We start from the raw sequence: 12,422 nt of genomic DNA on the forward strand, positions 1-12,422 counted from the left end.
TTGCAGGATGACAAGCATTGCCCTTACCTAAATTTATTTATTTATTTATTTTCAAGATTACTGGTCTAAAATACTAGATTAAGCAATGTTATATTTTCATTTCCATCATGCCAGCCCTTATTACTGTAGAGTGTTCCTTCATTGAAAATTCCCATGGTGTGTCTTCTGTAATAATTTTCACTTCTATCATTCAGTGGCCTAAGAAGGTCCTATTAGGCTTCTATTTGAAGATGCAGATAACTACATACTTTAAAAATCAAGCCTGTAAAAGAAATAGCCAAGCAGAATGTCAGTAGGAATGTGTATATGTTTTTAAATTATGCAAAAAAAGAAGTGTATACATACTTTTATGTAGTCTCTGATCTGTTGACATTTTTTCTCTCTGGATATTGGAAGAAATACAGGGAAAATTAAAACTGATACAGAGTCCATGGTAGTACTGCCTGTTTGTTCAATGTCTGAACTTGCAAATTGGAGTGATACAAAATTAAGTTAAAAAGTAGTGCTATTGACTTCTCTCATTCCCTTAGTATAAAATAAACTTTTACATAGTAGTCACACAAGAGTTGGATTAAAAACATTTGTGGTTATACATTAAGTGACAGCATAATAGGAAAAAATGATTACACTTCGTGGTGTGAGAGAAGGGGAGAGGCACAAGTGCAATCAGACTGTTCTGTGCAGAACTTCACGGATGAAGTAGAGCTCTCAGTTCAGGTCAAGCAGCACGGACATCTGTCTCCTACTACATTGTGTGTGTGTGTGTGAAAACACACTACTGACAAATGACAATTAATAATGAAGTATCTGTGAATTAATGGCCCTCTCTGAGGTTCTCCCCTGACCATAAGCTACTCTGATTCCGTTGTATGTTGCTTACTTGGTGCACTGAAAAGAAAAATGTAGTTTTGAATGAATCCCACAAATGTACACCAAATGCTTCTGCTGCTCAGCCTAAGTAGACATGATGAGAATTGTAGATGTACATTTTTAATGCTCCTCAGAACTGTTTAAATAGAGGTCTTTTTGCCTGGCATCTTGCACCTACCCTAAACAATGTAGAGAAAGCATTTCTTCTCATGTATGTGCTTGCTCTTTGTTTTTAATGGAAGTACAACATTTGGTACATCTTTACTATTGAGTCCAACTGTTAAGATTTAGGGTATGTGTGTTACTTTTTTGTCCTTAGCATTTTCTTTGATTGCAACAGTCTTTTCAGATTAGTCACTGTCTTAGTTCTTGTCTTTTTCTTCCTTTTAAGAAACTTGTACTGGACTGACTGGAACAGAGAAGCTCCTAAAATTGAAACCTCATACATGGATGGCACAAACAGAAGAATTCTTGTTAAAGATGATCTGGGGTTACCAAATGGACTGACATTTGATCCTTATTCCTCAATGCTTTGCTGGGTAGATGCAGGTAAAGAGGTGCTAAACTCTTTCTTCATAATAGTAGTGGAATAAATATGTGCAATCCTGTAGTTCTGTGCAGCCAATTAATGTTTATAGCTCTTTAAGATGCATCTTCGACTTCATGCCTTTAATAATCTCTTGATTTAGTCATTGTTACTACCACTGTAGCATTCACATTTCTGATCACAAAACTTCCTAGGAATGCAATAGGTTATATCTTTGTATCTTGTTTGTGGCTAGCTCTTTAAGTTATGCTTAGGCCTTTGTAGAAGAAATTGTGAGTTTAAGATGAAGAGAAAACACTGATTCACCTAGTCTGACCCCACAGAATGTCGTCCTGGCACTCATGTTCCAAGACCTGTAACCTTAGGCAAAGTCTGGCTTATATTTGACTGACGCAAGTCTTGCAAAAGAATTCACACTAGAATTAAAAATCAAGAGGTGAAGGTTCTCCCACCACCCAATTGTTAGTTTTGTGCTAGTGTCTTGTAAGTAAAAAAAAAAAGTATGCTTTTAATCTTTGAACTTTTTTCTTTCTTATCTTGCTGTCTTTCTCCCTGTAGACTCTGCCAGAGATCTCCTCCTGTGGAGGTGCTTTTACTCTTCAAATCACCTTCCAAGCTTTTGATAAACTACAAAGATCTAACTCTCTTTTTCACTGTAAAATACCTTCTCCAACCTTCAAATCACATCTCCTTGTGCTACCTTTCTTTCCTTTTTCTCTCTTCCTCTCTTTGCAAAAATGCCTTCTAGGGGAAGTAGAACTCATTAGTGCTTGAAGTTTCCCTCCAGAATGGAGGAGACTATCTGTCAGCTTCCGTACCAGCTTGAGGATGTTGGTATCTATAGCAGTAATATCAGCTTGTGAGCAATGGCCATGGCTGCACTAGACATCTGTGTTCCTGTGAGTTAGGTGGTGTGCTGATTAGCATTAGCATCAAAGCACTTTTCTATCCAATCTTTGGCACACGCAGAGATGTGACCTGGGGGAGGGCTTTGGATTGGCAGGCATGCTGAAAGACTTCCAGAAAGTTTTACCCTGTTCATGCTTGCATGCTTACGCGTGACCTTCATCCCTCCTGAGAGCTCTCTTGCTCTGATTCAAAGGCTGAATTGTTTCACTACACCCAGGTACCAAGAGGCTGGAATGCATGAACCCTAATCAGTTTGGTCGACGAAAGATCGTTGAAGGAATTCAGTATCCTTTTAGTGTTACAAGCTATGGGAAGAATTTATACTACACAGACTGGAGAAGGTATGTTATCTGCCAAAGAAATTATGGAGCGCTTTCATCTGTTCTTCTCTCTGGTAGAAGCTGAAGTATATACTGCTTTCTCATGTCTGACCTCTCACACATTCCTGGTTTTTTTGCTTTCCTGGCAATAGCTGTTGCAGGGCTGAATGGGTCTGTAGGGTTGACCTATTAATGTTGCCAGTTAACTGAGTTTTCATTTTTAGCATAGTGATTTGTCCTCTAAGAAAATTATTTGAACACAGAGCATTTTTGGGAAAGGAGTGGGAGCTAACATGTTTCCCTTATGGCAGTACTTGCTGCATTGTAGAGGACAGAAATTAATCACTCATCATTTTTTATGCCTTGTGTTATCTGGATGTACAACCAGAAATAAGTAGAAAAATACCTGTGCTGTCTTCCTGACACTTCCTTTGTTGCAAGTGATCTGAAGTATTGACATATGATTGAGACTTTACAGTTTATTATATTTTTCCAGAAAAAAAAAATCTAGCCTGTGCTTTTTAAAATGTTTCTTTTCTGCTGACATAAATGGTTGTGTGGGCTCTATCTGCAAACTCTCACACAAATAACTCCATCAGTTGTAGCAGGAAGAATTATTAATATGCTGAAGGATTTCCAAGTCAGAACCTAAAAGCTGGGAAATGCTATTCTAGAACAGGCTTGTATAAATGGGAAACAGTGTGTTACAGGTCTCTCAGTTGACTGCCATTTTATTTTTAGGAAGAAAAGATTGCTTATGACTAACTGTATTCCTTCCAGATATCAGGCTCCACCTGAAATACAACATTGTCCATGATCATTATGCATAGTAGGTGCAATGTCAACTACACCACAGCAAATGTCAGAGGGGTAGAATATGGTGAATGCATCAATGCTACTAACAGATCCATTCCTGTAGAGGGACATTGTTCTGTGTTGGAAGTGCCTTCAAAATTAGTAAGGTGTCTCCCTGTTAAATTTTTAGCTGCCTAGAATGAAGGTTATGACATATTTGAGTTGTCCAGGAAAGATGATGCCTTGGAGGATTTTGCTTCTGGCATCGCTTCCTAATTGTAAAAAAAGAAGCAAGTTGAGATTTCTTACCCATTTTTTTGGTTTGTTTGTCTTTTTGTTTTCCCCTGTACTTCCACCTTCATGTAGCTTCTGTATATGCTCTTTTGCATGTGGCAGGGATGCTGTTGTAGCAGTGGATCGCACGATTTCCATGGAAAAGGATAACTTCCAGCCTCACAAGCGCTCCCGTCTCTATGGAATCACTACAGCCTTCGCTCAGTGCCCAGGAGGTAATCCAGTTTATAATCAAGTTGTTACAGCTGTGCAACACCTCAGGCTATAAATGAACTTAGTAGGCACTCCCACTGACAATCTGTCAGTTGGATCTAGGTAGTTAGTGAAGAACTAGTTGGTGCTTAGATTTCTGTTTGCTAAGAAATTAAAAACCACCTAATATTTTTTTCATAAAAGCAGTGGTTGTCATTGCCATATGAAGCCAGCACAGGGAGGGAAGAAGGGGTGTGTTCCCTTCTTTACAAAAGGTCAAGTGTATGATGAAGATGAGGATTTTATCTGGCAAAAGCTGATTTGTTGTCTTGTCTTAACTGAATGCTAGATAAGGCTAGGGCCTTATGTACTTATTTGCAAGTTTAAACTACAGAAATATCATGGTCTTCCAGATGTCCTTAATGAGATCCAGTGTTTTTAAAAAGGGAATGTTCAGAAAACAGCAGGTGGTAGAGTGGCTGGTCTGGTCTTTCTGCTCTGTTGAATGTTAAGTATTGCCTAGAAGAGAGAAAGTTGATACCCTTGGAATAACAATTTGTTCTTTGGAAAGCAATATCATTGTTCAGTTGTGTTGTTCTTAGCAAATCACAGTTGAGAGAAAAGTTCACTTCTTTATTATTACAGTGTGGCTGGAATTATTGGAGTTGTGGTGTTTTTACTTTAGGCCTAATAAACCCATAAGTTAATTTATCTTCAAATTATTAAACATATTAGTAAAAAACATCATATAATTGAGTGCTTGGTTAAGAGCTTAAGAAGCATAGAATCATGATGTCATAAGACATAAGTTATGTTGTTATTACTAGTTAATTCACAGTTCCATTTTGGTAGGCAGTGTAAAACAGGTTGTGTGCTCTAATCAAATGCTTATTTTTATAATATCCAGAACCTTGGTATATATATATATGTATTTTTTTTTCTCTTAATATGTCTGTTTCAAGTGTTTCTCTTGGAACAGATGTCTGTCCCCTCAGATCCACTGCTTCTGACACTGTCTTCTCTTTCATTTTACCTTTCAACATTAGTATACACCTCCCCACTCAATTTTTGCATTTTCATGGGTCATTCCTCTGTGTTTTTGTAGTGGGTGGTACCTGGGGATGAAGTAGCGTTTTGGAATTTGCCCTCACATGTGGCATTTTTGCCACATTCTGGTGTCTGTGACCACTTGGTGAATATATGAAGGGCGTTTCAGGAGTAGCCCAGTTCTTTTATGTTTCCTCTCCTGCTCTGCCCCAATATCTTGATCTTTCTTTGAGGTCAATATCAGAATCTGACACAAGGGATATGATGACTCTCATCTCCCCAGAGCATAGATTTGCTTCACTCTCAATCTTGTTATGACTTGTTTCTCTAGTGCAGTCATGGAATCTGCACTTCTTTTGTACCTATGTGTTTAGGATTTTATTGTGGTTTTGCTTTTGTTTTTCTTTAACATTTTACATCTCTGTTGTTTTCCAGGACACAACTACTGTACAGTGAATAATGGTGGTTGTACTCACCTCTGCTTGGCTACTCCTGGAGGCCGTTCTTGCCGCTGCCCTGACAACACAGTTGGAGTGGATTGTATAGAAAGAAACTGAGCATTAAAATAAGCTTTAGAGCAGCAGACACCTTTGGAAATGTGCTGTAAACAATTCAGTCCTATCAACACAATCAGGCCCTAAAGATAAGTGCTCCATGCTGCTGACATCAAGCCGCAATGCACATATGCAGACACACACACAGGCAGTGCCTGTTTTTAGCCGTTAGACAAGACAGAACAGACCCAGTTGGGTCCAACCGCATTTTGTTCCTTGTAATGTCATCTCCTTGCTTTTAAAGGTAGATATTGGAGGTCTTAGTTGCATCTGTGCTGGGCTAAGAGGATGTGTCTCTTGGCAAATTTGAAGTAACAAATAGGGAACAGAGTAAAGCAGATGGCACGACTCGAATCCTGAGACTGGGTTGTATCTCCAAGTATGCAGCAGTTATCTGCAAGTGGCATGCTCAGCCTATCACATAGGTGACTGGGCCATATCTCTAGCTAAGAAGCAACAAGGAAGTCCCAAAGATTAACAGATGGGAGTAGGAACACAAAGCAATACGAAAGATTTAATGCCTAGCTGCATTCCTTTCCGCTACTAGTCCCTCCATTTCCAAAACTTGAATCTCAACTTTTGACTCTTGTATCACAGAAATACTTAATCTATGTGCTGTGAGGGTAGTTCTCACTCTAGCTCATGTGATCCTTTCCCACAACACATGATTGTTTATAAATAATCAGCATTGCTTAGTGGATGTATTTGAAGTTTTTGTTGGATTTTAAGAGATTTATTTTCTTCTGTCTGAGGTGGATTCCTGATTAGTTTCTTAAAATCCACTAAACAAACCTTAGATATAGATTTTAACTGCTGATAGTTCATTGAAGAGTGGTTGTTGATTCATTTGAAGGTGTTTGTCTTTAAAGAGGCATGCAGTCACATTTGTTTTCTGAGAGCTTTAAAAATAATATTTCTAGGTTTGATTCCATGAACCTGAAAGTGGTCTTCAAATTCTATCCTAGCAGACTTTCTTCTTTAGCAAATCATGCCATGCCTTTTTGTAGACCATGAGAAACCATGGCAGTTAAAAATCTGGTTTCCAGAAAGGTGAGCTGTGTCTTGGTGCTTAAAAAAAAAAAGCTACTGCTGCCCCATTTTTGTGCCCATGTTCAGTAACAGCAAAAAGGTGTGCAACATCAACAAGCAAAGCTGATGTTTTCATCATCGCCAGTAAGTCTGGAACAGGGAGGGAAAATTAAAATGCATATCCTTGTGTCAAATTAGCAGTACAAATCTGGGAGTGAAGACTGGCTTCCACACTGTGTGTTGGGAAGGAAGCTTACTCGCAAGCCAACCTGCAGCTGCAGAACAAAACAGGGCTTGTGAGGCTTCTGCCAGAGCGCAGTTCACAATGTTGTGATCAGAGCAGTAAGCTAGTGCCCCCATTTCCCATCTCCCTCTTCAGACACAACAGTAACAGTTCTAAACAGAGCCAATTCTGAGTCTTAACTGTGTGACATCTTCCTCTTTAATTCTGTATTTATCATAAAATAGCAAAGTATATAAACATTTTAAAGATTTTTTGTATAACTTTTTATAACTTCTAGTTCATTTTATTCGTACACTTAATCAGGTATGTCTTACTGTAAATATAAAAAATGTGTTGAAATGAAGGTGCTTAATAACTCTCCAGAATTATTCACGTATCTGGTGGAATATTAAAGTTTACACTCTGTACAGGTATCTACAGTACAGTCAATAAAAATTTTGGTTTTTATTTTCTATAAAAAAAGAAAGTCATGCCTGCAGAAGGAAGTGATATTGGTGTCTCAAATCTTTTTTACTGGTTGCCAACTCTAGCTAAACTTTGTCAAGTAAGCATAATTCAGTTTTACCGTACTTCAGACTTCTATGTTAGTGGAAATATAGGGCCAGGACTAGATTAAATAGGGGACAGAATTTGTCCCTCTGCTCAGAGATACCCTGGTGCTGAGTTTCTAGGTGATGGGCTGCTTTGCCGCCTGGTGCCACAGCAAGCAGTCTGTGTGTGGCACCAGGGACGTTGCGGAAGCAAGGGCAAGTTAAGCTCCTTAGCTTTTACAGCTACAGCATGTCAGTGCCTCAGGGGAGGGTGGCAAAAGGTTCAGTAGCACTATGTAGATGGAAAACCAAGTGAGCCATTGGAAAGGTGGCCAGTGGGGCAACAAGGAGAGCTACTGGGATCTAAAGGGTGGTGTGTGGAGTTACAGGAGGACTTTGGTGTTGATCCATTCTGGGGAATCCACATGGAATTGGAGAGATTTGGGCCTTTAATTAATTCTTTATTGTAAGCTTTGTTTTTTTTTTTAAATTCTGATTGTTTAAAATTGATGATTGCCTGCTTTGTATTTGGACCAAATACTGTATTTGGAAAATATACCTCAGCAGAACTTCTAGTGTTAATGTGTGAACTTCTATGTAGTCTGTAGGACAAAGAGAGAAATTACATTGCTATGGACTGAGTTTTTAGCCTGAATGATTCTCTGTTAACTCTGGTATCATATCTGACAGTAGCTAGCACTAGATTAGGGGAAGCTTCAGCAGATCTGTGCCAGCAGTATAGATGTGGCTTCACCAGCAAGGGACCAGTCCCACCATCCCCCAAGGGAGGGAGATCAGTCAGGTTCAGACCGGGGGCCAGATCGCCACACAAATGTGTACTGACAGGGTAGGTCCAAAGTCAAGTTCGGAAGTTAGGTTGAGGTCAGGATCAGGTCTATGTGCAGTGACTGGGATCAGTGGTTGCCAGGCAAGTTCATAGTGGTGAGGCAGGCCTGTGGTCAAGCTGGGAAGTTGTCCAGGATCTGGGCCAATGGGTTGCATGGCTGTGGCACAGCTCAGGCAAGGACCAGGGTGAGAGCTTCAGCTTTAGAGCAGCCTTGAAGGAAAAGAGAGTTGCCTTCACTGAGGCCCTCCAGCAGAGCTGTTTAAGGATGACTCTCTGCTGAAGTTCCTTCAAGATTTCTTCATACCTTCTGTTGACTGGCTGGACTTGAACAGCCAGTTAAGCTGCCAGTGGTAGGAGTGTGCTCCGCTTCCTGACACTCCAGAATTCTTTATTCCTATACATGTTTGATTCCTCATGGAGTCTGCTAAATCTTTGTCCTCTAAAATGAACTGTGGTGCTGAGTTCCATATTTTAATCAGTCTGGTCAGAATCTCATCCTTTGATAAGGTTTGGCATTAGCCATTTCAGGGTGTCTATCTTGTACCTATCATTTTTTCAGTTAAATGTTCACAAGAATTTTGAATGACAAAAATGTGAATTTTCTGTTTACTTCCTCTGACTCTATATGTTAATGACATATTTTTATAACATAGGATTTTCTTATGCTGACCTGGGTCTAATTCATCTGCCCAGTCTTTTTCCTGACTGTTGCTTATTAGTGTCTGACTGTTGTAGTCTTGCTTAGGAGCAAGTACATTTCAGATAAATTTTTACATTGTGTTTTGGTTTTAAAAAGAGGTGTAAAATGGCATGTGTTTTATTTAATTATTAACAATTTTAAAGAATTATTATAGTAGGTTAGGACTGGTAATAATATCAGTGTCTGGTGCTGTGGTGGTTGAAGAAAAGTGTCAGTGTAACTACAGATTGCCCTTTCTGCTACCAAAATAGATTCCCAGGTTTTCCAGGAAAGAATAACAATTATTTCAACAATTAAAAAAAGACAAAATACTACCTAGATCTATTCAGAGGGAAGCTGTTTTCTTAAATGCTTCTATTCACATCTTCCAGCACATGCAAAAATATTTCATTGTAAGACCATTACTGATGTTTATCAATGATGTTTCCAAAAAGGGAAACCTGCTGAAAGTAGTACTGGCTTCCTGGTGACTTAATGAGGTGGTCCAGGCACCTTTCCTTCTGAAGGGTGTTTGAAAACCTCGACTTTACTCAATATTTAACATGTAAAGAACTCTCTCCTCATGGTGAAAATCCAGTGTGGCTTTCTGAAACCCAGCATCCTGTCCAGTGTTGTTCCAAGTTGGCAAACTGCTTACTCTGCAGTTATCCAATTGCACAGATTTTTAACTTGCAGGCATCTAATTGAGAATGACAGATGATTACTAGAGGATAATGGCCCCTATATGGCAGTGTCACAATCCATCAGTTTAACCTATGGTTAAATGCAAACTGGTTTTTGTGCAGTGTTTCATAGTGTATTGCTTGGAGATGCTGCTGCAGAAAAAAAAGCAGGTTGTGAAGCACGTATGGCTATAGAGACTGCAGTTATGAGAAGCCCCCTGCCTGGCCTGTCTTTAGGAACTAAATATTACCTCCAGAACTCAAGTCCCCAGCTGGGGCATCTGGCAGCAGTTGGTTAAGTGGTTGAATCATCTCCTTTGTTTAAGTTCTACTCCACTTCAAATCTGTCCTTTATCTTATTTATAAATTTAGGACAGTGTGTCAGTAAAATAGATGAAAGATCAGTATATTGTGTCCTGCAAATGTACATAATGATGATTCTGGAGCTTTGCTTGACTAACAAAAGGCTCAGGAATGCAGTGAGTGGGCTTCCCTGCTGCTTTGTGGCAAAGCAGATGGGGCTGTAATAACTTAATGCTCTTCTTTTGTTTCCAGAAGGATTCTGGAGTTGATGAATGGAGACAGAATGCCATTCCCACAAGTAGCAGGGATTGTGTATTTCAGCCTTTGGCTTCTTTGTCTGAAATACTCACCAAAGTCCATTCAGTTTGTGGTGGTGTTACTCGCCCTGGGCAGGCAATGTTTCCTACCCAGTGGGGTGTCTAGAACACACAGGAAGCCCAGAGAGGAGCTGTGTAGTGCAGGACCTGCAAGATGAGGAAAGTGGCTTGCTGTACAGATGTTGGTGGGGCATGCCCAGTGATGGCTGTGGATATGATCCACTAAACTTGTACAGCAGCATTGGGGATGACAGTGGAAGTCTTCCCAGGAGCTGAGTGTAAGCTTATGGAGAAAGGGGAATTGTGGTAGAAGGCAAATGAAGAGGAAGAAGATGACAGTGGATGCAGATGCGCAAGAAGTTTGGGAGCTGGGGGGAGCAATTAGCATGATGGTTGTAGTACGGTCCTTTTGGGCTCTTTGGTTAGTTCAGCAGTGTGCTGCTGGGGGTAGGGTGAAGGAAACCAAGATTCAGAGTTGTTGAGTTATAGTGGATTTTGGAAACCCTTCCAGTCTTTTCCTACTGAAATCAGAACATCCCACTCACCACAGCACTTTATTCAGGCACTGTGGGATAAGCTGTGGGATAAGCTGTGGGATCCCAGATCCTATTCTGTTTGAGGACAAAACCCAAGAGCGCAGGTTTTGGGCTTCCCACCCCTCTTCCCTGCTATATGAGGATAAGAAACTTAAGCAGACAAGCCAGGAGAGAGTAATAGTATAGTCCATCCAGCCTCCTAGCAGAGGGAAGCCATGCTGCTCAGCATGACTTCCCTCCTTCCTGAGACAGCCCTAGGCAACATGCTTTACCCTAGCTGTCTGTGACTTACACTCTATCTGGTAGACTTAACTAATTTTTTTGAACTTGAGAATCTGGACTCTAGACTTAAAGATGTTTTAAATGTTAGCCATTGATTAAGACAGAGAGGAGAAAATTGCTTCTCTCAGAGGAGATGCCACACATTTATGTGCTCCTTATGAAAGTCCTCACTGGGTGTTCCCTGGCATCCAAGGTTTTCAAGTACAAGTTGGCAGTACTCATATTTGTCTGCTTATTCTTAGTTTGTCTGCTAGATTGGCTGCCTGTGAGAAATGACATTAGGGTCTGACAACCTCTGGAAATTATACATTTGTTCTGATACACTATTTTATTACTAGTGAAGCAAGAAAATGTAACTTCATTTTTGTTCTCGGGTGCTGTGACAAATTTATGTTCCTTCAACTATGAAATTTTCATTTTTTAATTTTCAGCTTGATTTTCACTTGAATGATGAAACACAAGTAGAAGATTAACATATTTTTACATGAAGAAAAAACTCCTTAAGACTTTGTTTTAATGAGCAATAAATGTACAATTGGTAACAGATTTTTATCAAGAATAATGTTTTCTCCTAAAGTCTCAGCTCTTATACACATGATCCCAAATAACCTTGATTCCAAAAGGCAAATAAAAAGACCACACACGATACTATTTTTTTTCTCAAATTTATGTTAACTATATGCCTTCTTAAAAAATTCTTACAGAAATTAAATTGAAAGAAACATCTGGAGTGTATCAAGTTCAATGCCCTGCTGAAAGCTGTGGCTACTTCCATATAAGAGTAGATTGCTCAGGACCTCATCGAATCAACTTCTGAAATTTCTTAATATGGAGATGCTACAGCTTCCCTGGGCAGTGTCTCTCTACTGAACCACTTGGGTGTTGAAGCTCTCAAGTCCAATGGAAATTTCCCTTGATACAACTAGTGACCATTGCATCTTGTCCTTTCCCTGTGCATCTATGCAAAGGGTTTCGCTCTAGGTCCTTTCTCCATATAGCAGAAGACAGAAGTTGGTTCAGTCTCTCCTCATATGCCATGTACTCCAGCCCTCTAACCATCTTAGTGCTCTCCAGTGGACCTTCTCCAATTTGTTAGTATTTTTCTTGCCCTAGGGCCCCAGCTGACACAGGTATATTCCAGGCATGGTCTTATGAGTCCTGAGTAGATTAATCTATTTGTCTTGGTAGCTGACCAGGGCTTTGACTTTAATGCTTCGGGTGGGCAGTTAGTCAATGCAGTTCTTAAGAACTGTCTATAGAGACCTTGGCTTCTTCCACTAAGCTTACCTTTAGTGTGGGGGGGCAAGGGAGGGTTGGTGTCATTCTGGTCATTCTGAAAGCATGTTATTCTTCGTGGCTGTTTGCATTTCCATCTTGTAGGAGTCCAGCACACAAAATAGGTATTTATCCATTTGTTCATCCTGTTTTCAATTATTTGAGCTAA

The 12,422-nt window shown here is 39.8% G+C and overlaps 1 protein-coding gene across 2 annotated transcripts in view; it reads left to right on the top strand.

The window, feature by feature from the left end:
- Nucleotides 1-11,624, top strand: part of NID1 (nidogen 1) — a 50,120-nt gene extending 38,496 nt beyond the window's left edge. For both annotated transcript variants that reach the window (XM_051614673.1, XM_051614674.1), the window contains 4 exons: nucleotides 1,262-1,419; nucleotides 2,544-2,667; nucleotides 3,838-3,950; nucleotides 5,410-11,624. In XM_051614673.1, the coding sequence (XP_051470633.1) occupies nucleotides 1,262-1,419; nucleotides 2,544-2,667; nucleotides 3,838-3,950; nucleotides 5,410-5,531 (517 nt within the window). In that variant the 3' untranslated portion in view covers nucleotides 5,532-11,624. The remainder of the gene's footprint in view (nucleotides 1-1,261; nucleotides 1,420-2,543; nucleotides 2,668-3,837; nucleotides 3,951-5,409) is intronic.
- The last annotated feature ends 798 nt before the right edge of the window (nucleotides 11,625-12,422 follow it).

Source organism: Apus apus, chromosome 3 (genome assembly GCF_020740795.1).
Source record: "Apus apus isolate bApuApu2 chromosome 3, bApuApu2.pri.cur, whole genome shotgun sequence".
In the NCBI taxonomy this organism is placed as follows: domain Eukaryota; kingdom Metazoa; phylum Chordata; class Aves; order Apodiformes; family Apodidae; genus Apus; species Apus apus.